General features: G+C 34.0%; 1 protein-coding gene across 2 annotated transcripts in view; it reads left to right on the plus strand.

Moving 5' to 3' along the window:
* Nucleotides 1-26,772, plus strand: part of LOC113062847 (adhesion G-protein coupled receptor F1-like) — a 66,940-nt gene that overhangs the window by 2,076 nt on the left and 38,092 nt on the right. Inside the window, exons 5-20 of one of the 2 annotated variants that reach the window (XM_026232876.1) lie at nucleotides 2,045-2,176; nucleotides 3,546-3,686; nucleotides 3,990-4,022; nucleotides 6,187-6,287; nucleotides 6,654-6,721; nucleotides 6,846-6,982; nucleotides 9,273-9,467; nucleotides 10,180-10,380; nucleotides 10,495-10,644; nucleotides 10,939-11,114; nucleotides 11,201-11,371; nucleotides 11,729-13,072; nucleotides 13,253-13,294; nucleotides 13,494-13,553; nucleotides 13,665-13,725; nucleotides 13,848-14,338. In XM_026232876.1, the coding sequence (XP_026088661.1) occupies nucleotides 2,045-2,176; nucleotides 3,546-3,686; nucleotides 3,990-4,022; nucleotides 6,187-6,287; nucleotides 6,654-6,721; nucleotides 6,846-6,982; nucleotides 9,273-9,467; nucleotides 10,180-10,380; nucleotides 10,495-10,644; nucleotides 10,939-11,114; nucleotides 11,201-11,371; nucleotides 11,729-13,072; nucleotides 13,253-13,294; nucleotides 13,494-13,553; nucleotides 13,665-13,725; nucleotides 13,848-13,927 (3,092 nt within the window). In that variant the 3' untranslated portion in view covers nucleotides 13,928-14,338. Of the gene's footprint in view, nucleotides 1-2,044; nucleotides 2,177-3,545; nucleotides 3,687-3,989; nucleotides 4,023-6,186; nucleotides 6,288-6,653; nucleotides 6,722-6,845; nucleotides 6,983-9,272; nucleotides 9,468-10,179; nucleotides 10,381-10,494; nucleotides 10,645-10,938; nucleotides 11,115-11,200; nucleotides 11,372-11,728; nucleotides 13,073-13,252; nucleotides 13,295-13,493; nucleotides 13,554-13,664; nucleotides 13,726-13,847; nucleotides 14,339-26,772 lie in introns of those variants that run through there. The other variant, XM_026232875.1, reaches the window with a different exon arrangement.

Below are 26,772 nucleotides of genomic sequence, written 5' to 3' on the forward strand. Positions count from 1 at the left end.
AGTGAATGTATTCAAAACTGATCAGGAAAATCAGATCTTGTAAAAAAAAAAAAAACAATGCTCCTATTACATATGCATACTCTAACTTTCAAGATTAAAGGTGCAATAGGTGATTGTCTTCAGAATTATTTTTTGATATACTGGTTGAAAGTCTCCTCACATCCCGATAGCAATAGTTAAGTGGTTTAAATTTCTGTCGATGGTCGGTTAACAGATTTAATGTTGGGCTGCATACGGCTCATGCGCAAAACACGTGCGAGGGGCTGTGAGTGATGGTGACTATATAAATGCATCATCATTAATTCACAATGTACTAATTAAGCTTTTAATGTGATTTAAACTTTAAAAGTACATTAAAATAGAAACAATACAAAAGTTATTCAACATGAAAAGCAATAGAAATGTAGTAACTAAGTCATTTCATCAGATAACTGCGCTTTGCAGGGCTGTGGGACACATGACGGATAGACTATTCACTCCTACAATTTAATCATTCCTTATTAATTTCCTTATTAATATGTTTCATTAATTTTGTTCCCTAAATAACCCATGATTTAACAGAAATAATGGAACAAATTAATAAATCGAACAAATTCTTAATTCATGAAATCTTTCATTTGCCTTCCCATGTTTACCACACACAGTAAGAGATGCGATTAAAAGTGAATTATGATTAAATAAACCTGCAAAATTAGAGGGTTAGACTGTGAAGGTTTAGGAAAAGAAACCAGCAATTCAGAACGAAGCCACATAAATGAAGGCTATATCTCGAATGGCATCCAGAGACATGGTCACGATCTAACATTTTCCTAACCCTATAAGAGCACAAATGTTCTGTTTTTATTGTGAGTTTGCACAAATGAAAGTAACCACTTTTGCGAAAAAGAGCTTTTTTTCTGTCATAAGTAACCTGCCCTATCTAGTCTTTTGGTCTTCGTGTCCTCTTTGCTTCGCGATTTTTCTGTGCATGAGAAAATGGATGTGTGGCGTGAGAGCTTGTGAAAAGCGTCAATTGCGTGTGTCTCACATTTTATTGCATTTGTATTAGTTGTTTGAAGAGTTAAAAAAAATCAGTGGGTCTTAACGCAATTACAATCGGCAAGTCGGTCGGAGTAAAAGGGGAAAAAAATAATTAATTGGGTCGGGTTATGGCAAACAAGAATATTTTTAAGGAAGGCCTAATAGTTATTTGAAGCTTGTGAACATATTAGCAACACAGCTGGTAATGACAGCGTTCGGTTTTATTGTTGTCATCAATTTATACACTTCTTAATTACATTACATATTTTTATGTAATTATTTGTCATTATTTTGTCATTACATTATTTGTCAGTAAATTACCTTTATCAGTAAGTTTTGGCCACTGCCTTACATTATTTACCCAATGTTCCCTTTCACCAGACATTTTCTTTAAATGAGCTTTCATTCAAATGTCATCAGAGTGCACCGGCAAGTGTCACACCGTCACACTTCGCAGACACGCAGTAATGGCGGCAGGCAAGATGGTGGCACCCATAGAGTTCACGGAGGATTTGTGGTTAATTATGGTTAATGATTAATTGATCGTTAATTTAAATGACTATTGATCATGGAATTAAACAATGTTTTACATCCCTAGAATGAACTGTGTTCCCGTTGATATTATCCCTTCACCTTGTTCATTGCTCCCTACTCCCTGAGCAGGGGTTTACTTCATTTCGGAATATGGACTGGAATTGGGAACTGCAGATGTAGCCTATCGTAGTAATGTTGTCTCTGGTTTTCTGGTCTGTGAGTATAAATGGATTCAGCGGCCGTGGTTTTTGATGGCGATTGCAGGGAGGGTGGGGCGTTCGCTTTCAGTGCTATCAGGCTAATGTTAGCATTTTCCAAGATCTCCTATTGTACCTTTAAAAAAAAATTTTTTTGTTGTTGGCATTTTTGATGATCTGAACTGTTAGTCTCTATTTGACATACATGATATAAAGTATTCTTTATAGATGGTATAAAACTGGACATTTTAATCTTGTCAGCAGCCATGTTTTTATTATTTGTTTTATTTCAGATATTAATGGATGTCTCATCTCATTGTCTGTGTGTGGGCCGGGGATCTGTTCCAGTAACACTGGAAACTATTCGTGCTCTTGTTGGGAAGGATATAACGCTACAAATATAAATAACAGTAACCTGTGCATAGGTGTGATTCATTTATTTGTATTATCATGTTTTTCAGATATCAATTTTTTTTCTTTTTCAATTAGATTTTTTTTGTAACTAGAACATTATTGCCTGGTTTCACAGACAGGGTTTAGACTAAACCAGGATTAGGCCATAGTTCAATTAGGACATTTAAGTATTTTTTATGCCTTAGAAAAAACATAACTGGTGTGCATTTTGAGACAAAGTAAATAAATTAGAATGTCGAGGAAAAGTTAATTTCAGTAATTCTCCTCAAATTGTGAAACTTATGTATTAAATAAATTCATGCATACAGACTGAAGTCTTTGGTTCTTTTAATTGTGATGATTTTTTCTCACATTTAACAAAAACTAAAATCTTAACAAAATAGAATACTTCATAAAACCAATAAAAAAATTAACATTAAGTGAATTGTTGGCCTTCTAGAAAGTATGTTAATTTACTGTACAGGTACTCAATACTTGGTAGGGGTTCCATTTGCTTTAATTACTGCCTCAATTCAGCGCGGCATGGAGGTGATCAGATTGTCGCACTATTGAGGTGGTATGAAAGTCCAGGTTTCTTTGACAGTGGCCTATAGCTCTTCTGCATTGTTTGGTCCCATTTTCCTCTTGACAATAGCCCATAGATTCTCTGGACTTCAAACAAGGGTGTCAATGATTGTCAGTGACCATTTTGAAGGCACAGAAATCCTTTGCAGGTGTTTTGAGTTGATTAGCTGATTGGCATGTCACCATATTCTAATTTGTTGAGTTCTTGAATTGGTGGATTTTTGTTGAATGTGAGCCAAAATCATCACAATTAAAATAACCAAAGACTTACACTACTTCAGTCTGTGTGCATTGAATTTATTTAACATGAGTTTCACATTTTGAGTTGAATTACTGAAATAAATGAACTTTTCCTCGACATTCTAATTTATTGAGAAGCACCTGTATTTTAAGTGAAAGTGACAGTGATGTTACATTCAGCCAAGTATGGTGACCCATACTCAGAATTCGTACTCTGAATTTAACCCATCCAAAATGCACACACACAAACCGTGAACACACACCCAGAACAGTGGGCAGCCATTTATGCTGCGGTGCCCGGGGAGCCGTTGGGGGTTTAGTGCCTTTTTCAAGGGAACCTTAGTTGTGTTATTGCCAGCCCGAGTCCCGAACCCACACCCCTAGGGTTAGGAGTTAAACTCTCTAACCACTAGGCCACAACTTACCCACAGATCAGTCAGAGTAAGTTTCTTTCAATTGATACAGCTCAGACTTAGATTTTATTCTGGGATTAGGTTTAAGCCTTGTCTGTGAAACCGGGAGCATATGTTTTTTAATGTTGAAATATTATTCTGAAATGGGTTATTTACTTTCCAGATTCTGTATATGAATGTCACATCAATCTATGTAGTCCAAATGTCAGCTGCACAAATCAGTTGGTAAATTACAAATGCTCATGTCTGGATAGACTCACTGGAACAAACTCAAATCTCAACGTAAGCGTCGAGCGATGCACAGGTATATTCTATATTCAGATATTTGTATAACGTTTTGTATAAGTTTTGCTCACATGCCTGTTATTGTAAATTCACACACGAAGCATAAGTATAGATGAATAGATATTACAAAAATTAGCTTCAGAAAGAATTTTTTGTTTCTTCTCTTTAAATGTACAACTTTTGGGTGTGTAGTCCGAAATCTAACTGTTTTAATTACAATAGAAACTATGCATGCTCTTATTAGGAAGGATATAACGCTAGTCAAATTTCATATCAAATTTAAAGTTAATTTCAAAGTCATGTCTGTTTTCTTCAATTCCAGCACCAACAGTATCACCACCAACAACAGCTACAGGTATGCCCAGTAAAACAAAATCTGAGATACAGCACAACAACTTTGTGTGAAGATGCTGAAGATTAGTATTGAGAACTTTTCCTAAAACATAGTCATTCATTGCAAACTTTAGTTTATTGCCACAAAGAGAGAGCTGAGGTTAGGAGCTAAATGCAGCTGTTCTTTTATTAAATATTCCAGTGTTTGTTTCATGTATATAACACAAGAAGAAAACCCAAGCATGGGTCTGTTTATCGTACATTGCTTAATACATCTGAGATTATTTTTTTATTCCCAATTATTTTTTTTCACTAGAAATTATCTTTTTTTTAATTAAAATGATCAAATTATAATTTCTAGTGTTTGTTTATTCAACAATTTATGAGGTGCAGCTAGCACAGAACAACATACACTGTTTGTGTGTATGGGGTGACATGGAGGAGACGAATTGTTGAATAATGTCATGTTCTTCGGGAACAAAGTTTAAGATATTTTAGATTTAGTTTGAGAGCTTTCTTTCCTTCCATTGAAAGTGCGTATACGGTATACTGTCAATGTTCAGAAAGGTAAGAAAAACATCATCAAAGTAGTCCATGTGACATCAGAATTCGACATTGAAAATACATTTTGGTCCAAAAATAACAAAAATTACGACTTCATTCAGCATTGTCTTCTCTTCTAGGTCTGTTGTGAGCGAGACTGTGACTGTTGACGTACGACGCTGCTGACGTGTTATCTTTGTTACTGGGTGCGCCAGAAAACACATCAGCAGCGTCATACATCAGCGGAGTCGTGAACTCTCTCACAAAAGACCCGGAAGAGAAGACAATGCTGAATAAAGTCGTAATTTTTACTACCTTTCTGGACATGGACAGTATACCGTACATAGATTTTCAATGGAGGATCAGACTCTGACTAAATCTAAAATATCTTAAACTGTTTTCCGGAGATTTTTGGCTGAACTAACGGTAGCACTTTATTTTACAGTCCTGTTCCTCATGTGCATACTATGTACTTATTATAGTAATTACAATAACTATGTAATAACTAGGTACTAACCCTGAACCTACCCCTAAACCTAACCCTACCCCATTTAGTTAACTTGTGTTACCAGAACTTTCTTAGATAAATACACTGTAAGTACACTATAAATACATGTTAGTACACGTACTGTAAAATAAAGTGCAACCGAACTAAACCTTTAATAAAACATCATTTATTTACTAAATATGTATCTTTTAAAATAAATTGTCCTGGTTTAATAAGATACACTTGTAAGAACGTGTCAGTGGACAGATTTTCACTATCACCTTTACTTAAAATGATACATTCTAACCATTATTTAAGCCTGAGATTATATAAACCTGCTCCCAAGCAGATTTGAGCTTAAGGACCTGTTGCTATGACAGCAACTCTGGAATGAGCTCCAAAGAGCAAGCCTGGATCAAGTAAAATCACCAACAATAAAGTCCTTCTAACTGAGTAGACCCCACTCCTATCCCCTCAACACACAGGCAAACAATCTAACTTAACAAGACACAGGTGAACTGAATGGTACATTATAGAAACCGTAGCAACAAAAACAGAAACTAAACCAGAAATGTACACACAAAAAATGAGGTGCAGTGTCAATATAAGTCTTTGTGCGACTAAACCATAACAATATTTTGTCAGTGACAAAACATTTCCCAATTTGTTATAAATCATATCAGTTTTTAGTTAATAGATTCAAGACATAAAATACTTAAAATAATGTATTGTTTTGCTTGTTTGATAAAACAAATTTATAGTTCTATAATCCCTTTGCTATTAACTGTTTGATTTAATATTTTTATTTCATTTTCATATTTTTGTTGTACTGATATCTTTTAATTCAACAGTGTCAAGAACAGGACGGACAGATCCCGTGAATCTAAACCTTTTCACAAAAATATTTGACTGAATTAAGATATTTTGTGTTAGTAGGGGTAGAAAAAATTATACACAATGCATGTCAAAATATAATATTTATTTTTTTATTCATTGTATTATGATGAGATAACTTGAGGGGCACCAGTGTTCGTCTAATGCATCCTCATAACTGGATCTTATCCATATATTTGAATTTGCATTAGTATAATTTTAAGGACTGATTGTTGTTCAAACCTGTTGATACAATGTGCATAAATGTACACTTGTTTTACAGTTATTGGAATGCAAATGAAAATAGCTCAGACTTTTGACTTAAGTCTTGCTGATCCTGGTAGCAACAGTTACATTTATTTACATGGACGAATTGGGTCAACAGTGAGTATTTTGTCTTTCAAAGTTAGTGAAAAAAGTTTATTTTTTATTTAGTTGATAAATATAGTTGATTTGTGAATACTATAAATAAAACTTTGAATATTGCTTGCACATAACTTGGAAAACATACTTGTTTTTGTTTTTAACGATTTTTTTCATAAATAAATGTTTTTATTTTTCTGTAACATCCATTTAACAGTCAGAAGCTGTTCAAATATAGTATAATTTAATAATAACCTCTTTGCAAAGCCTTGTAGAAGAGGCTTGATCGACATACTTGACGTAGTGATGTCATATTATAACAACTTAATTAAATTTTTATTACTGTAAAAATGTCAAGCATACATTGGGTACTTTTGCTTGTTACAGATTAATGCAAGTTATTCTAATAATTTAACTGGCTACAATATTGGTTCTACAAAAGTCTCTCGCTTCAGGTATGATCTACCATTTAAATTTGTACTTTTTTTTCTTTTCTCATTCTCATTATTTACTGCTTTTTAAAAATACAAATGTAAATAATGTCTTCACATTGGTGTGGTTTGTGTTTCGTCTCCATAGGCCTGGTAGTGTTATAGCAGACTACAGAATAAATGCAACATCCTATAGCCTTGATTTTAGAGCAGCAAACACACAGGTTTCTGACTCTCTAAGGGCACAAGGCATAATTTTAGCTGAAGATGCTTTTGCTCAAAGTGGTAAGTGCATAATCTAATGCTTCAGATTTCTTTACAAGTCAAGTCACCTTTATTTATATAGCGCTTTAAACAAAAAAGATTGCGTCAAAGCAACTGAACAACATTAATTAGGAAAACAGTGTGTCAATAATGGAAAATGACTGTTAAAGGCAGGTCATCATTGAATTCAGTGATCCCATCATCTCAGTTTAGTTTAAATAGTATCTGTGCAATCATTTGCAATCAAGTCAATGATATCGCTGTAATTAAATTGACCGCAACTAAGCAAGCGAGAGGCGACAGCGGCAAGGAACCAAAACTCCATCTGTGACAGACCTTGGGGGAAACCAGGCTCAGTCGGGGGACCAGTTCTCCTCTGACCAGACGAAACCAGTAGTTCAGTTCCAGGCTGCAGCAAAGTCAGATTGTGCAGAAGAATCATCTGTTTCCTGTGGTCTTGTCCTGGTGGTCCTCTGAGACAAGGTCTTTACAGGGGATCTGTATCTGGGGCTCTAGTTGTCCTGGTCTCCGCTGTCTTTCAGGGCTGTAGAGGTCCTTTCTAGGTGCTGATCCACCATCTGGTCTGGATACGTACTGGATCCGGGTGACTGCAGTGACCCTCTGATCTGGATACAGACTGGATCTGGTGGCTATGGTGACCTCAGAACAAGAGAGAAACAAACAAATATTAGCGTAGATGCCATTCTTCTAATGATGTAGCAAGTACATCGGGTGTTATGGGAAGTGTTCCCGGTTCCGGTTTACCTAATAAATGCAGCTTAAAAATACTTTAACGGATTTGGATATTAGAAGCATATTAGTGTGTTATGTGTAAACCAGGTTAAAGAGATGGGTCTTTAATCTAGATTTAAACTGCAAGAGTATGTTTGCCACCCGAATAATGTTAGGTAGGTTATTCCAGATTTAGGCGCCAAATAGGAAAAGGATCTGCCTAAGTTTTGAGAATGCAGCGGACGTGGAGGATTATAATGTAACAAGAGCTCATTCAAATGAGGTGCTAAACCATTTAGGGCTTTATAAGTAATAAGCAATGTTTTAAAATCGATGCAATGTTTGATAGGGAGCCAGTGCAGTGTTGACAGGACAGGGCTAATATGGTCATACTTCCCGGTTCTAGTAAGAACTCTTGCTGCTGCATTTTGGACTAATTGGAATTTGTTTACCAAGCATGCAGAACAACCACCCAATAAAGCATTACAATAATCTAACCTTGAGGTCATATAAATGCATGGATTAACATTTCTGCATTTGACACTGAGAGCATAGGCCGTAATTTGGATATATTTTTGAGATGGAAAAATACAAATGCTAGAAACATGGCTTTCTAAGGAAAGATTACTATCAAATAGCACTCCTAGGTTCCTAACCGATAACGAATTGACAGAGCAGAGTCTGCTCACTATACCATGGTGCCAGGCTGTTTTCCTTAACCTTCCTTAAGCCTAAAGGAGCAACTGTATTTAAAATGCTAGAAAAAAGAGAGTCCATAGTTTCTGTTACATCATCAAGTTGTTCTGAGGTTTTGGATATGCCAATGAATCCGGATACATCAGGTAGATTATGTCATGAGTCCGGACCCGGTGTTCCTCCCTCTCACCACCAGAGGGCGCCACTTCCCCATCTCCCAGACTCATTCACCTTTACACTATACACCTGGTTCACTCGGAACAACTGTTGCATCCACTCACTCACTTAGACACACAAAGCTGTTCCCCATTTGTTCACGAACATATATTCTCCTCACTCCCTCCACTCTGCCTGCCTGGATTAGTTGTACTTGTAAATGTTGATTGTTATTTCTATAGTGTGCCTCGAGATATGCATGTGTGTGGTTTGCCAGTGATCGTGTTTGAGCCCGTTTTGTTTTGCCTTGCCTTGTTGGCCTTTTTGTTTCATTCTGATTAAAGTAAATTCTTCCCTGCATCTGGACCCTGACCTTGTTCTTTCCTCGGCGCCATCTCTAATGCGCCGTGACAGATACTTTCAAAGCAGTCTTTTGTGATAGAAGTGATGGTTCTACCACACTTGTTAACAATAAGTAGAATTTACAGTTTTAGCTATATGAAGTTTTCACAAAACGAAATAATGATCTGAGATATCATCACTTGGCTGCATAATTTCAACACTATCAACATCAATTCCATGTGACAATATAGAGTATGATTTCAACAATGAGTAGGTCCTGAGACGTGTTGTCTAGTCCCATTATATCATATATATATATTTTTTTTTTATTGTTTCGGTTTTGTTTCTTGTTGGGTGATATGAGTTGTATGGTTTCTAATTCCAGATCAAACAGTTTTCAGACCAGATCAGTTATATCCTCTGCAAAAGGTAGACCTGAACTGCACACAGCCAGACTTTGCAAAAGGACCAATAAAATGGACAGTGGATAACAAAGATCCTGCTCTAGACAACACAAGATACCTACTCTCAAACAACAACAGTACTCTCACTGTGATAAACGCTAGTGAGGGTGACAGTGGTGAGTGACATGGATTTATTTTTTGCCTGTGACAAAAGTGCCAGATTGCTGTTTGGAGTCTGGTTTTAAAGGGTACATTGGATGGCAAATTCACTTTTACATGGTATTCGCTTGCAAGTGTGTCTCAGCAGTGTGTGGATACAACCACCCCACAATGATAAAAGTCTGTTCAACCCCCCAAAAAACTAAACATAATCATCAAACCGTTTTGATTTTTGAGTGGTATGACGTTTTTCATGGTAATGCACCACCAAATAAACAAAAAAGGGGCGAGGGGTGGAGTGAACAGTAGCTTATTATCATTTAGCGTGACATGCACGGAAATGGGTCGTGTGAACAGAGCTGTTTTTGACAGGGTAAAAGGGATGTTGTTTTCCACGACCATTGAGGAATTTTAACCAAATTATGTCACAGACATTTCGTGAAAACCCTAAGAGTCATAACTACTGGTGAAAAATGGCCATCCGATGACCCCTTACTGATATAAAACTGTGCGACAGTTTAATTTAGGTATATTAGCACTGCCCTAGGATAGGATTATGCTAAATATTGTGTACTAGGAGACAATATGTGGCATAGATGTTGCTGCCATATCAATATTAATTTTTAATTATGAAATCAATTAACCAGTCAAAATTAAAGTGCTAATATCATGAACTTCCACTATATTAATAATAATAAATGTGTTTATTGTTTTTCCCCCAACATGCAGGTCAATATTCATGCATCACACAAAGGAATACAATACCATACATTCAGTGGCAAAATATCATTATTAACCAACGCCCCAGTATTATCGTGGGTGATAATTACCGTGTTTTCCCATGTGATGGCAGCAGTTTTCAACTGAAATGTTCTGTTGATGTTGGCTTCAATCTTGAGTGGGTTCTGGATGGAACAGTAAAGATTTCAGGTTGTACATATAAATCACTGGTGCAATTTAATGAGTTACTATTTAACTTTCAGTTAAAATTTCCACATTATTATACGTTTTTGACTAAACGCATTTCTCTTTTTACACAATCAGGATCTGACAGTATCACATTAAACTATACTACTCGGAGTGGAAATTGTACAGATCAAACCTTTACCTTTACTTGTCGTCTCAAGGATCTGCCACAACTACAGAATTACAGTTATAGCTATAGCAGCGTCACAGTAAAGACAAGCACAGAACGTGAGCAGTTTCTCATTGTTTCAGCATCAAAAAAGTTTTTTACTGTTTACTTTTTACTGTACGATTTCATGAGTCTAGCAGGCTTTTCTTTGGACCATGTCACACCTGATTATCTGGTGTTGACTGCACCTAATTATTTCTGATCCTTCTGCATACTGTGCAAGTAGCTTGCAGGGGTACTATCAAGTTTTTACACAATTTATAAAGTGTAATGTTCCGTTCTGTTCTGTTCTGAGAAAAAATGTGGAGAAATTGTTGAATATCCACCTGACTTGCAATCAAATACTTCTCCAGAATTTGACTGTCAAAATGAAGAGCTTGGTGCTGGAAAAGCAACTAATGAGAAGACAGGAGTCTGTGGAAAAGGCTTCAAAGGCACCATAACTTACAAATGTGAATCACGGGTATGGAAATCAGTAATGGACAACTGTATATATGATTATATCGACAACCTGAAAAACCAACTTGAGGTAATCTATTGACCATGTATTTATCTACAATTATCTGGCCATTTTAAAGGTTTCTATCATTTATATATTTGTACTTTGCAATTTAGTCTTTGCGTGTGGAGGAGATCCCAGAGTTTATGGCTAACCTCAGTTCTGTCACAGAACAGAATGGCATTGATATAATACAGTCTGCTGCTACCGTCAAAGCAATTGTCGACATTCTTTTTAAAATAGCCAACTTCCCACAAGCTACTTCCTTCAGTAGTCCAGTTATGGGGGTATGTATAGTCACATTTAAGCTTTTATGTGATATTTAATGTGTAGACATTTTATGTTGCTTGTATTGAAGTGAATTTAGATAATGAACATAATGTCTAATTAAGATAAGAACCAGTGTTGATTCAGTGTACATAATTGTGTTGTGCAATAGCCATTCTAATCAATATTATAATATCTTATATTACTATCAGGATTTATATATGTGGCAGATCATATTTATATCATATTATTAGGATATAATATCTTATATCTTGTGTCTCAATTAGATTATCCAAATATCTTTATATATTAATGATTTCTACATTTGATGGGCTAAATTTTATAATATAAAGCATCATTTTATATTTAATTTCCAGAGTTTCCTAAACACAGTGGACGTTATTGTATCAGTTAATGCCAGTAATACATGGAGCAAACTGAACAAAGGCAACAACACAGGAGACACCAGCATTAAACTTCTGAGTGCTATTGAGAATATAAGTGACCGTCTCACAGATGAATTTGCGTTTAATAAAACATCCATTCAGCTGAACAGAACTACAATTAAAAACTCATTCACTTTAACCTCAGCACTGCCAAACTCAACAACAGAGATTGTATTACCACTGGTTCCTCATGAGACTACCATTACCATCATAATCTTCACAACTCTTGACAAAGTCCTACCTTCTCAAGGTACTAATGACAGCAGGAAATCAGATGTGCGCATCAATGGAGATGTGGTTGTTGTTAAGGTTAATGAGACTCTCAACAATATTTCTTTGACATTTGACATTACTAATCAGTCTTTGGGAAATCCTCAGTGTGTCTTTTGGAACTTCAATCTCAACACATGGGATTCCACTGGATGTAAAGTAAAGCGGAACAGCACTGGTAACATTACATGTGAATGTAACCACACAACCTCCTTTTCAATCCTAATGTCACCATTTAACATTGATCCCAATTATCGCACAGCCTTAGCCTATATAACTTACATTGGCGTAGCTATTTCGATGGCCAGCTTGATTATTTGTCTGATTATTGAGGCTATTGTATGGAAGTCAGTAAGAAGAAATGACACGTCCTACATGCGGCACGTCTCCATAGTCAACATTGCCGTGTCCCTGCTGATCGCAAACATCTGTTTTATCATTGGAGCTGCGATCGCAGAACAAGAGCAGCCAACCTCAGTGGGTCGCTGCAGTCCAGTGGTTTTCTTCATGCACTTTTTTTACTTGGCTCTTTTCTTCTGGATGTTAATGTCAGCACTGTTGCTCTTTTATCGTACAGTTATGGTCTTGTCTCAAATGTCAAGGGCCAATATGATGGTTATTGCCTTCATGGCCGGATATGGTGCACCTTTGCTCATAGCGGTTATTACTGTAGCATCAACAGCTGGACCTCAAAATTATATTTCCAAACAAAATGCATGCTGGCTGAACTGGAACGAATCAAAGGCACTGCTGGCATTTGTGATTCCAGCTCTCACTATTGTAGCCATAAACCTTGTGGTTTTGATTGTGGTTCTGTACAAGATGTTGAGCAGAGGAGTTGGTGCCGAAACTCAACCTGCTGAGAAACATGCCCTGGTGGTCATTGCCAGATGTGTGGCCATTTTGACTCCTATTTTTGGTCTAACATGGGGATTTGGAATTGGAACCATGGTTTCACAAGATTTAGGCATTCATGTGGTGTTTGCACTCCTCAATTCACTGCAGGTACAGTATCACTTTCTTTCTCACTAATATCAAAATCATAGTAAGGTTAAATGTTTTTTTTTTTTTTTTTTTTTTTTTTTGCATTTCTTTCATGCTGCACATTGATTTATTATAAATGTCCATGTTTCTAATTAAACTTGAATCACTTTGAATCATACCTTGTAAAACTTCCTTTAATAGGGATTCTTTATCTTGGTGTTCGGAACGCTTTTAGACAGCAAGGTATGAGTTTCCTTCTGTTGCTTTACAAAAAGCTTAAGTAAAGTTACTTAATGTTGTAGTCTTTCAAAATTAGGAAATTTGTTTAACGCTGTATTACATGAGTTACAAATCAGAATCAAGTATCTCATATATGTGCTATAAGCAGACATTTGAGAGATTTATGCATTTCTTGATATTAAGAAGATATCTTTGATTACAGGTTCGTGAGTCACTACCAGGAAAACAGTTGCTACAGAAATTTACTTCCAACAGTACCAATGTAAATGCCATTCTAAAAAAGTGCACACTTATATATGTGTTCAGCTTCTAACCATTGCTAAATATTTTTATATTGACTCGTTGATTTATTTTGGCTGATATCTCCTTACAGACCACCAATGCAGGAACATCATCCACATTTGCCACTGACGTTCCAAGGAGGGGAAGAAGGAGTAAGTAGATGGGATACAATCTAAATTGTAGTGTTTATTAACACATTTTCAATAAAATTGGTAAATTTGCTAAATTAATGAATGTAAAAACATGAGTAACATACGTCTATAACTATTTGCAGATGTGTACAATATGTCTGAAGCCAACAATACAGCAGTTACTGACGGCACCAATGGCTCAAATACTGTTAATAACATGTAAATACAGTAGTTTTCTTTTACTGTTTTAGGGGAGGAAATGTTTCTTTGTTCTGAGATGATTAGTCTAAAAATAAGGTATCTAAATAACTTTTTACACGATTTTGTAATAGACTGTTAATGCAGTAATGTCTTTTATCTATACTTGAAAAATTACTTTTTCTTTGTATGTCAAGTTGACTTGTTTTATATCAGATATTTTAAATGTGTAAGGCGTTGGTTTCCTGTTGGTTTAATTACATCCTGGTATTTTTTTTATTCATTTTTTGATCAGACACGATAAATTCCAGTGTTTCTTACCAAACAATTACTACTATTATAACTGATAATCACTAATAATGAAATGTTTTTTCATATTGGATTTAAATAGTCTTGAGCCATTTATTTTATAATAATAAAGGCTAGTTCAAATGTTTCTCCTTGCCTTAATTGAACAGAAGAGTTTAAGTAAGGGTAGTAATGTGTTATTCAGCAGAGATCCGAGGCTGGAACCTCAAGGTTTGTACAGTTGAGCTGGGGTGTAGAAGATTCATGGCCAGTGGTACAGGCATTGGTTATGGATAAACAATAAGAGACACCATTTGGACCAATAATAGTATAACATAACAAAGCTCCTGAGCACCATGAGAGAGCAACAAGTGACTAGGGGAATTAAATCATTGGGACACATCAAGTGTGTATTCTGATTAAAGGGCCGGAACATCCAAGGATTATGTGTTCCAAAAACATCTCTTAACTTATCAAAAACAGACACCAAACATAGACACGTATAGCATCATTTTTATTGACTTTTTAACTTCAATGGGAAACTGCAAGTTACAAATCACTGTAAAAACTTAAAAAAGCTGCATGTTAATTTGTTGACTATAAATCTATAAAAAATCATACATTTGCAGATATTTACAGAATATGGTAGCAAGCAAACTAACTGGCCAAAAAAAACCTCACCCTCCATCTAAAAAGCTGTAGGATCAGAGGCTTTTTAAAAACAAAGACTGTTGTTCAACATTTACCTTGAAATTTTACATCTTAAAATTTTCTAAATCTGTATAGCACTTCATATCTATATTTATATATATATACAATATATATATATATTGTAAAGACATTATAAAGAATGTAAATTACAGGTGTTGTGAATAAGTGTCTTGTTTCTGTTCTGGGTCAGGCCAGAAAATATCTTCTAACAGTCAGTGTTACCGCTCTAGGCAGGTAGCTGTAGGCTGACAGCAGGGACAGCTTCATTTTCCTGATATGCCTTTTTGAAATGTGTTCCTTCAGAGTTGTTTTTAGTGTGTTACTGTAGAAGGATCAGCCATAGGGTGTTCAGCTGATGAAATTCAGATTCGGTTACAGAAGTGGAATTCAAAAATACACCGAGACAGACAACAGTGTAAAACAAGGGAAAACATTAGTTTAATGAAATCAACTATTAAAAGATTATCAATTAAATCAATCATTTAAAATGTAATCAAATGAAGAGATAACAATTTACAACAAAAAATTGCATTTTTATTTATTTTGTTAAAACCTCTAGGTGTAAGACATAGAGAGAACGGTGTCTCAACACCAGAGAGATGCCGAATAAATTAAATCTTTAATAAAATAAATAAATACATTTCTTTAAATGGAAATATCTGGAGGGGCAGACAAGGCCAAAAAAAATCTTTTAGCAGCTACACATTACCTCAAACGAAAAATTAAGAAAACAAAATAAAAGTTAGCTTCCTTAGCTTCCTCAACCATAAACAAAAAAAGTGAAACAGATACACAAATAAATTGGAATCCAACCACCTACGCCCTTACAAAGGTATTTACAAAGTCTTTGTAGTGAACACAAATTAAAATTGGAATCTAAGTCATAGTCAAACAGGCATAGTTTCACTACACTTAATAGGCATCCGTGGCCTAATGGTTAGAGAGTCTGAGTTATAACCCAAAGGTACCGACGGGAATTTTGCGTGGGGGGAGTGAATATCCAGCACTCTCTTCCACCCTCAATACCACAACTGAGGAGGACCCTTGAGCAAGGCACCGAACCCCCAACTGCTCCCCACAGCACACGGCTTCCCACTGATCCAGGTGTGTGTTAACGGTGGGTGTGTGTTCACTACTCGCTGCTGTGTGAACTTGGAAGGGTTAAATGCAGAGTACAAATAATGCAGAGCACAAAAAGTGTACTATACTTGACTACATGTTACATCACTCACTGATATAAATCTCTCTGGCACAACGCTTTTTCCACAATCCAATGACGACGCAATGAACAATGGCAAAGAAAAACACAGTCAATCAGAATGAAGGCAAACCACAATGGGACGAAACCAGTGAGACACAAAGGCTCTGATTAAGTGTTTTAGGGCTTAGCCTTATTTATACGATTCTAGTCCAGTGAGGTTTACTTGTGGATCAAGAAGTAAAGTTTAATACATTTTTCACCATTTGTTTTTGGGTGAACGTTACCTTTAAGGTAGAAATTGTTGGTGCTCTTATCAGTAATGTATTTTTATTTACATTTTTATGTCTTTATTTTTGCTTGGTCCATGAGCTGCACTCATTTTTGAGTGATATATATATATATATATATTCTTTTATTCTATTGCAAAATTTTCAGGAATTTTGTAGGGTGTCACACGGAAAGAATAAGCCATTATGACGTTAACTATCATGCAGCCCTTTGGTATTTGTTACAGATGTTTTTCCTCATTCTTAGTGAACCTTTGTCTGAAGAAGCATTTTGCATATTTGCCACTTGCTTTTTTCAAAACAGGTTATTCTTGAGCGCATCAGCTGAAAAACAAACAAACAAACAAACACTAGCAAGTGTGTTAAAATATCTGCGTTTCTGCTCTGATTTAGTTTGCTTCTTAACCTAGTTGTCAAATATAGCTGCCATTGTATATTACAAAAATATGTTAATTAATTACAAATACTAATTGACAAACTGCTATTGTTCCTCTTTTCTAAGTCAGTTTGGATAAAAAAACGTCTGCTAAATGCATAATTGCACAATTTAAAAGTACTATTCTACTGTTCATGTTTAGTATTCAAAAAACAATGTTAAGATTAAGTTTTAAACTCTAAATTTAAACTCACTCTCACTTAAGATATTCTTATTACGTTACAATATATTTTCAAAAAGGGTTTTAATCATTGAGAAATGCATTGAAACTATTAGAGGAAATAAAAACTGCAAGGGAATTTTTTTTTTTTTTTTTGGTAGGTGGATCATTTCACACGGAAACAAAAAACAAACATTTAGATCTTCAAACTGATTACTTCATAGTTTAGGCTGTCATGCCAGCTTAAGGTAAGAGTGCTAATATTCTGTTTCAAATGCAGAATACGTCTGTTTGTTTATTTGCTGTTGGATCATAAAATGTTTTTATAGACTATGTATACATTTTAAAGTTTAAATGACTGTGACCTTTATCTTCATAGTGCTTTTTCAGTATCATCGTGGCTGTACTTTGTGCATATCACACTTATGTTTATTAGAGTCATGTCACATGTGATAGAATTTTATTATTTACAGAAAAATCCTGTATGTCCTTATGAATAAAAGAAAATCCATGTTTTGAAGAAATATTGGAATTTACCTTGGAGGTTAAACATGGCCAGAGAAGGTACAAAAATAATTCATACTTTTGTTAGAAATCTTATTGTATGGTTGTATATGTTTTTCATCGGTAGTTAATCACTATCAGATGAAGCAATAATTTGCTCTGATTGCTTTCCCTTTTAAATTCAGCACTAGTTCATTTTGTCAAAATGAAATGAAGAAGACAGCGATAATCTCAGCGATAATGATATGTAAAATGTTAATGGGCCCCGTTGAAATGAATAAGTTTAAACCAGATTTGTGGGTTTATATGAGCACTATTACTGATTAACATGATCAGCATTAATAACTAGCAGGGTACAACAGTGTGAAAAAACACAGCTTAAAAAAAATTATAAAAAATGCTTTTTTCTCTTTTGTAAGATTCCAGGAACAATGTAGCCTTTTAATTGAACACTGATGGAGCAACACATTTATATATATATATATAGTACAGACCAAAAGTTTGGAAACATTACTATTTTTAATGTTTTTGAAATAAGTTTCTTCTGCTCATCAAGCCTGCATTTATTTGATCAAAAATACAGAAAAAAATTTAATATTGTGATATATTATTACAATTTAAAATAATTATTTTTCAATTGATTATACTTTAAATTATCATTTATTTCTGTGATGCAAAGCTGAATTTTTAAGGATCATTATCACATGATCCTTTAGAAATTATTCTAATATGATGATTCATTATCAAAGTTGGAAACAGTTCTGCTGCTTAATATTTTTTCAGAACATGTGATACTTTTTTAGGATACTTAGATGAATAAAAAGTAAAAAAAAAAAGAAGCTATGTTTTTAAAATATAAATATTTTGTAATAACAATATACACTACTGGTCAGTAATTTGGGGTCAGTAGTTTTTTTTTTTTTTTTTTTATAAAATCAATACTTTTATTCAGCAAGGATGTGTTAAATTGATAAAAAGTGATAGTAAAGAAAATATATTATTAGAATATATATTATTAGATTTTTTTTATTATTTTGAATAAATGCAGTTCTTTTGAACCTTTTATTCATCAAATATATTAGACAGCAGAACTGTTTCCAACACTCATAATAAATCAGAATATTAGAATGATTTCTAAATGATCATGTGATAGACTGGATGTTACATGTGACACTGAAGGCTGGAGTAATGATGCTGAAAATTCAGCTTGGCATAACAGGAATAATTTTTATTTTTTTTAGGTAAATTAAAATAGAAAACTATTATTTTAAGTTGTAATAATATTTCACAATATTACTGTTTTTTTTTCTGTATTTTTGATCAAATAAATGCAGGCTTGTTCAAAAACATTAAAAATAGTAATGTTTCCAAACTTTTGGTCTGTACTGTATATATATATATATATATATATATATATATATATATATATATATATATATATACATATATATATATATATATATATACATATATATATATATATATATACATATATATATATATATATATATACATATATATATATATATATATATATATATATATATATATATATATATATATATATATATATATATATATATATATATATATACACATACATATATATATATATATATATATATATATATATATATATATATATATATATATATATATATATATATATATATATAATAAAAAATATCATCATTATATGAGGGGTAAAGGGCTCAATAGCAGGGCACATAAATACTTTAGCTAAAATAATGTGTTTTGCATAATATCAAAGCAAATACTTCAAAACAATCCTGCAAAGTTTGTATCATATCCTGCTTATTTTGATGAATACAATAATTTTATTGTCATTAAAAAATATTCATTTAAAAAATAAATATTCTGAAAACTTCTTATGCTGCTTAAGACGTTCATATAATCATTTAATATGACTTAGCAGTAAAAACAATAAATATGATGATTTATATAATGTTTTCATTACAAATGAAATTGGGGGGTTGGGGGGCACAGACTCTGTCTCCTTCTCATGTTGTTAAGGCTGCTCAAGTCTTCCACCTACAGGCTGTACAGTAGGCAACCAGTTTTAAGGTGCTTTCACTTTCTTCTTTTGATACCAGTTTACAACAATGATATTTCACATTGATATGATGCACATTTTATATAATTATGGACATTTTTGAGAATTATACAATTTTGGTCCATAGGAATAGGAATCGTCTTGGCTTTCCTGCTGACCCATGTGTGTGTTGTGGAAACTCTTGATTTTTCAGGAACAAGCGTGAATTTACAGGTAAGGAAAGTTTTTTTTTTTTTTTTTTTAGATGCTATCTAATCTAAGAATATGTATAATGTTTATTACATGTAAGATATACAGTATGCAACACTGAACCCAAAAAACTCTTGAGTCATGTGATAAACTTTTTAATGTAAATAATTATTAAATAAATACTTCTGGAATTAGCAATATTCACTCACTGTGAGATTTTTTTATATATACCATTCCAGTTTACCTACACAGATGGGTCAGTGCATCATACAGGAGGACGATGTGCAGGTCTGCTTCACAATCTTGTCCTCCACTCAAATACACATAATAGTTTTATGTTATAGTTTTATGTTACATAATAGTTACATAATATATATATATATATATATATATATATATATATATATATATATATATATATATATATATAATAAAACTATTTTCACTTATTTGTTCATTGAGTGGCTTGTAACTCATGGTTACAGTACTAAAATTGTATTATGTTTTCTTATGTATAGATCCAGTGGAATACATTATGGTCGTTGAAGTGAATGCATCTGAAGCTGCAGTGATCAGCGATATAACATCTTCTGTGAACTCTGTCATACTTCCATTTCAAGTGGACGATAGTGTTGAAATTACAGCTTTTAACATTTCAACGGGTGAGACTGTCAAAGCATCATCATTGGTTAAAGATCCTTCTGATGTCTGTAAATTTACAATTAATCTACAAGTAGTGACACTACTACACTACTATAAAAAAACAACAACAGAACATTACTACTGATATCTATTATTCTATCGAATTATTCCACTCTTGCTGTTTTTCAGTATGTTCTTTGAATGAAACACAGTATCAGTGTAAATGTGAGGGTCTGTTTGTTTGGCCGAATGACACGTGTCACTCATACGAAGTCTGTGATGACATCACTGATGGTTCGTGTACATGTATCAATGCCCTTCCGGTCGACGGACAGTTCTGCCAAGGTGAAACAAATGCAAAGTTGTCCAATCACAATATTTCCTATTTATAATAGTCTAGAACTTAACCATAGGAAACGTTTTAACACTATAAGAATACAATTGTTCTGCTCAAACCTTTACTGTTTGTTCTCACAGAGCCAATTTCTGAGTTTACGTACGAGTATGAGGCTGAAATTGATGTTAGTTTTTTGGACTTGTTCCCGGCGGAGTTCCTGCGCAATCTCGTCACAAACACCAGCCTGCCTTTGACTCTGAACAACAACACACACATCACAGACATCGACATGACTACTGGTACTAAGAATCTAATGTTTCATTCATGTCAGGTGAAAATAAAACATTCGCTGAAGAAATGTTAAACTTAATTACATGACCGCTAGTCTACGCTCTTTTTTCATAATCTGCGACATTTTATGATTTAAAATGACTTCTGACTTTTATTTTTTTTTTTTTTTCAAACTCATGACTTCAGTGTTCAGTTTACAGGGGAAGCACAAAGATTTAGATAAATTGCTGGAATTACAGAAAGAAAACACATATCGCTTGTGAGAACAACAAGCTGGCAAGATAAGCTGGATAAGAAATAACATAAAATAGACAAAAAGACATGTAAAGAAAGACAGTGTTGATAAGTTTTTCAGCTGAAGATTTGTAATAAAAATCTTACTAACTTACTAACAGATGCCTGTTAGTAAGCATTATTATAAAAAAGGCTTCCTTCAGAGTCACTCAAGATTTTATAAACCTGTCTGGGTTTTTTGTTTTTTTGGAATATGTCAAATGTTAAGTTTAACCAATAATATGAACTGATATGTCTTGCATCACCATTCTATTACAGTGTGTGAGTTAAATGGAACAGAATATGAGTGCAAGTGCGAGGAGCAGCATTTTTGGCCCAGTGACACCTGCAGGGTCTATCAGGTGTGTGATGACATCGTGGGAGGCACTTGTGGATGTATTCGAGGTCTTCCTTCAGAGGGTTCACTTTGTCAGAGAGGTGATTCATTGAAATTGCATTATCATGTTTTTGTTGTGTTGATGATGTTGCAGTTGATAGAATAGTCTTATATAGTCAAGTCTTTTCTAAACACTGTTTGAATGTTTGAAATATTGAACTATTTTTTGTGAAATGTGATCCCTTTCCAGATATAAATGAATGTCTGTTCTGTCCATCTGTATGTGGACCAAATTCCACTTGCACAAATCAGTTGGGAAGTTACAATTGCTCATGTCTGGATGGATTCACTGCAACAAACTCAAGTCTCCTCATCAGCATCAATAACACATGTAGAGGTATATTTTCCTCATTTCTGTTATTGTAAATTAAGGCGCACAGTGAATGAGAATAAATACATGATATAATCAACAGCTGAATTTCTGAACAGTTTGTTTCTGTTTGTCGTACATGATTAAAAACTGGTATATTTATTGATGCTGTCAGACAGGACATTCAAATCTTATCAGCAGCCATATTTTATCATTTGTTTTATTTCAGATATTAATGAATGTCTCAACTCATCGTTGGCGTGTGGGCCGAATGCTAACTGTTCCAATTACGAAGGAAACTATTCGTGCTCTTGTTGGCAAGGATATAACGCTACACAGATGAATGAGACTATAAATAACAGCAACCCATGCATAGGTGTGATTTATTTATTTGCATTTTGATGTTTTTCAGATGTAAAACAATTTTTCTAATTAAATTTTTTAAGTAAGCAGAAAAGGATTAAAAAATATTGAGATATTCTTCTGAAATGTGTTATTCCCTTTCCAGATATAAATGAATGTCAGTTCATTCCATCTGTATGTGGTCCAAATTCCACTTGCACAAATCAGTTGGGAAGTTACAATTGCTCATGTCTGGATGGATTCACTGCAACAAACTCAAGTCTCCCCATCAGCGTCAATAATATTTGTACAGGTAAATTCTTTATTCAGATACATGTAAAGCCTTGAGAGTTTTTCTCATGCCTTTTATTGTAAATTAAGACACACAGTGCATAAGGATAAATATATTTCATATTAATTTGTCAGTCAGAGTTTTATACTATTGTTCATCTCTTCCTGAAATAAAGATGTAAATGAATGTCTCAAGACATCAGAGTTCTGTGGTCCAAACTCTAACTGCACCAACTCAGTTGGGAGTTACAACTGTTCCTGCTTGAGTGGATTTACTGTAACAAATAGCAGTGAACCAGTCAGCGCCAGTAACCCATGCAATGGTGAGCATGTAGAAGATACATAACACATGTAGAAGTGGGTTCTAGCTTCACATGTGTATACTCTGAACTTCAATAATAAACTTTTATTTTTTATTTTTGATGTAATCAACAGCTGAATTTGTAAAAAGTTTGTTTCTGTTTGTTGTACATAATTCATTTTAGATATTAATGAATGTCTCAACTCATCGTTGGCGTGTGGGCCGAATGCTAACTGTTCCAATTACGAAGGAAACTATTCATGCTCTTGTTGGCAAGGATATAACGCTACACAGATGAATGAGATTATAAATAACAGCAACCCATGCATAGGTGTGATTTGTTTATTTGCATTTTGATGTTTTTCAGATGTAAAACAATTAAAAAAATAATTCTGTAAAGGATTAGAAATATTAAGATATTCTTCTGAAATGTGTTATTCCCTTTCTAGATATAAATGAATGTCAGTTCATTCCATCTGTATGTGGTCCAAATTCCACTTGCACAAATCAGTTGGGAAGTTACAATTGCTCATGTCTGGATGGATTCACTGCAACAAACTCAAGTCTCCCCATCAGCGTCAATAATATTTGTACAGGTAAATTCTTTATTCAGATACATGTAAAGCCTTGAGAGTTTTTCTCATGCCTTTTATTGTAAATTAAGACACACAGTGCATAAGGATAAATATATTTCATATGAATTTGTCATTCAGAGTTTTATGCTGTTTTTAATCTCTTCCTGAAATAAAGATGTAAATGAATGTCTCAAGACATCAGAGGTCTGTGGTCCAAACTCTAATTGCACCAACTCAGTTGGGAGTTACAACTGTTCCTGCTTGAGTGGATTTACTGTAACAAATAGCAGTGAACCAGTCAGCGCCAGTAACCCATGCAATGGTGAGCATGTAGAAGATACATAACACATGTAGAAGTGGGTTCTAGCTTCATATGTGTATACTCTGAACTTCAATAATAACCTTATTTCTTTTTCTTTTTGATATAATGATCAGCTGAATTTCTGAACAGTTTGTTTCTGTTTGTCGTACATGATTAAAAACTGGTATATTGATTGATGCTGTCAGATTGGACATTCAAATCTTATCAGCAGCCATATTTTATCATTTGTTTCATTTCAGATATTAATGAATGTCTCAACTCATCGTTGGCGTGTGGGCCGAATGCTAACTGTTCCAATTACGAAGGAAACTATTCGTGCTCTTGTTGGCAAGGATATAACGCTACACAGATGAATGAGACTATAAATAACAATAACCCATGCATAGGTGTGATTTATTTATTTGCATTTTGATGTTTTTCAGATGTAAAACAATTAAAAAAAACTAAAAAAATCTGTAAAGGATTAGGGATATTAAGATATTCTTCTGAAATGTGTTATTCCCTTTCCAGATATAAATGAATGTCAGTTCATTCCATCTGTATGTGGTCCAAATTCCACTTGCACAAATCAGTTGGGAAGTTACAATTGCTCATGTCTGGATGGATTCACTGCAACAAACTCAAGTCTCCCCATCAGCGTCAATAATATTTGTACAGGTAAATTCTTTATTCAGATACATGTAAAGCCTTGATAGTTTTTCTCATGTCTGTTATTGTAAATTAAGGCACACAGTGAATGAGAATAAATACATGATATAATCAACAGCTGAATTTCTGAACAGTTTGTTTCTGTTTGTCGTACATGATTAAAAACTGGTATATTTATTGATGCTGTCAGACAGGACATTCAAATCTTATCAGCAGCCATATTTTATCATTTGTTTTATTTCAGATATTAATGAATGTCTCAACTCATCGTTGGCGTGTGGGCCGAATGCTAACTGTTCCAATTACGAAGGAAACTATTCATGCTCTTGTTGGCAAGGATATAACGCTACACAGATGAATGAGACTATAAATAACAGCAACCCATGCATAGGTGTGATTTATTTATTTGCATTTTGATGTTTTTCAGATGTAAAACAATTTTTCTAATTAAATTTTTTAAGTAAGCAGAAAAGGATTAAAAAATATTGAGATATTCTTCTGAAATGTGTTATTCCCTTTCCAGATATAAATGAATGTCAGTTCATTCCATCTGTATGTGGTCCAAATTCCACTTGCACAAATCAGTTGGGAAGTTACAATTGCTCATGTCTGGATGGATTCACTGCAACAAACTCAAGTCTCCCCATCAGCATCAGTAATATTTGTACAGGTAAATTCTTTATTCAGATACATGTAAAGCCTTGAGAGTTTTTCTCATGCCTTTTATTGTAAATTAAGACACACAGTGCATAAGCATAAATATATTTCATATTAATTTGTCAGTCAGAGTTTTATACTATTGTTCATCTCTTCCTGAAATAAAGATGTAAATGAATGTCTCAAGACATCAGAGTTCTGTGGTCCAAACTCTAATTGCACCAACTCAGTTGGGAGTTACAACTGTTCCTGCTTGAGTGGATTTACTGTAACAAATAGCAGTGAACCAGTCAGCGCCAGTAACCCATGCAATGGTGAGCATGTAGAAGATACATAACACATGTAGAAGTGGGTTCTAGCTTCACATGTGTATACTCTGAACTTCAATAATAAACTTTTATTTTTTATTTTTGATGTAATCAACAGCTGAATTTGTAAAAAGTTTGTTTCTGTTTGTTGTACATAATTCATTTTAGATATTAATGAATGTCTCAACTCATCGTTGGCGTGTGGGCCGAATGCTAACTGTTCCAATTACGAAGGAAACTATTCATGCTCTTGTTGGCAAGGATATAACGCTACACAGATGAATGAGATTATAAATAACAGCAACCCATGCATAGGTGTGATTTATTTATTTGCATTTTGATGTTTTTCAGATGTAAAACAATTAAAAAAAATAATTCTGTAAAGGATTAGAAATATTAAGATATTCTTCTGAAATGTGTTATTCCCTTTCCAGATATAAATGAATGTCAGTTCATTCCATCTGTATGTGGTCCAAATTCCACTTGCACAAATCAGTTGGGAAGTTACAATTGCTCATGTCTGGATGGATTCACTGCAACAAACTCAAGTCTCCCCATCAGCACCAGTAATATTTGTACAGGTAAATTCTTTATTCAGATACATGTAAAGCCTTGAGAGTTTTTCTCATGCCTTTTATTGTAAATTAAGACACACAGTGCATAAGGATAAATATATTTCATATGAATTTGTCATTCAGAGTTTTATACTGTTTTTAATCTCTTCCTGAAATAAAGATGTAAATGAATGTCTCAAGACATCAGAGGTCTGTGGTCCAAACTCTAACTGCACCAACTCAGTTGGGAGTTACAACTGTTCCTGCTTGAGTGGATTTACTGTAACAAATAGCAGTGAACCAGTCAGCGCCAGTAACCCATGCAATGGTGAGCATGTAGAAGATACATAACACATGTAGAAGTGGGTTCTAGCTTCATATGTGTATACTCTGAACTTCAATAATAACCTTATTTCTTTTTCTTTTTGATATAATGATCAGCTGAATTTCTGAACAGTTTGTTTCTGTTTGTCGTACATGATTAAAAACTGGTATATTGATTGATGCTGTCAGACTGGACATTCAAATCTTATCAGCAGCCATATTTTATAATTTGTTTCATTTCAGATATTAATGAATGTCTCAACTCATCGTTGGCGTGTGGGCCGAATGCTAACTGTTCCAATTACGAAGGAAACTATTCGTGCTCTTGTTGGCAAGGATATAACGCTACACAGATGAATGAGATTATAAATAACAGCAACCCATGCATAGGTGTGATTTATTTATTTGAATTTTGATGTTTTTCAGATGTAAAACAATTAAAAAAAAC

Source organism: Carassius auratus, chromosome 45 (assembly GCF_003368295.1).
Source record: "Carassius auratus strain Wakin chromosome 45, ASM336829v1, whole genome shotgun sequence".
Classification (NCBI taxonomy): Eukaryota; Metazoa; Chordata; class Actinopteri; order Cypriniformes; family Cyprinidae; genus Carassius; species Carassius auratus.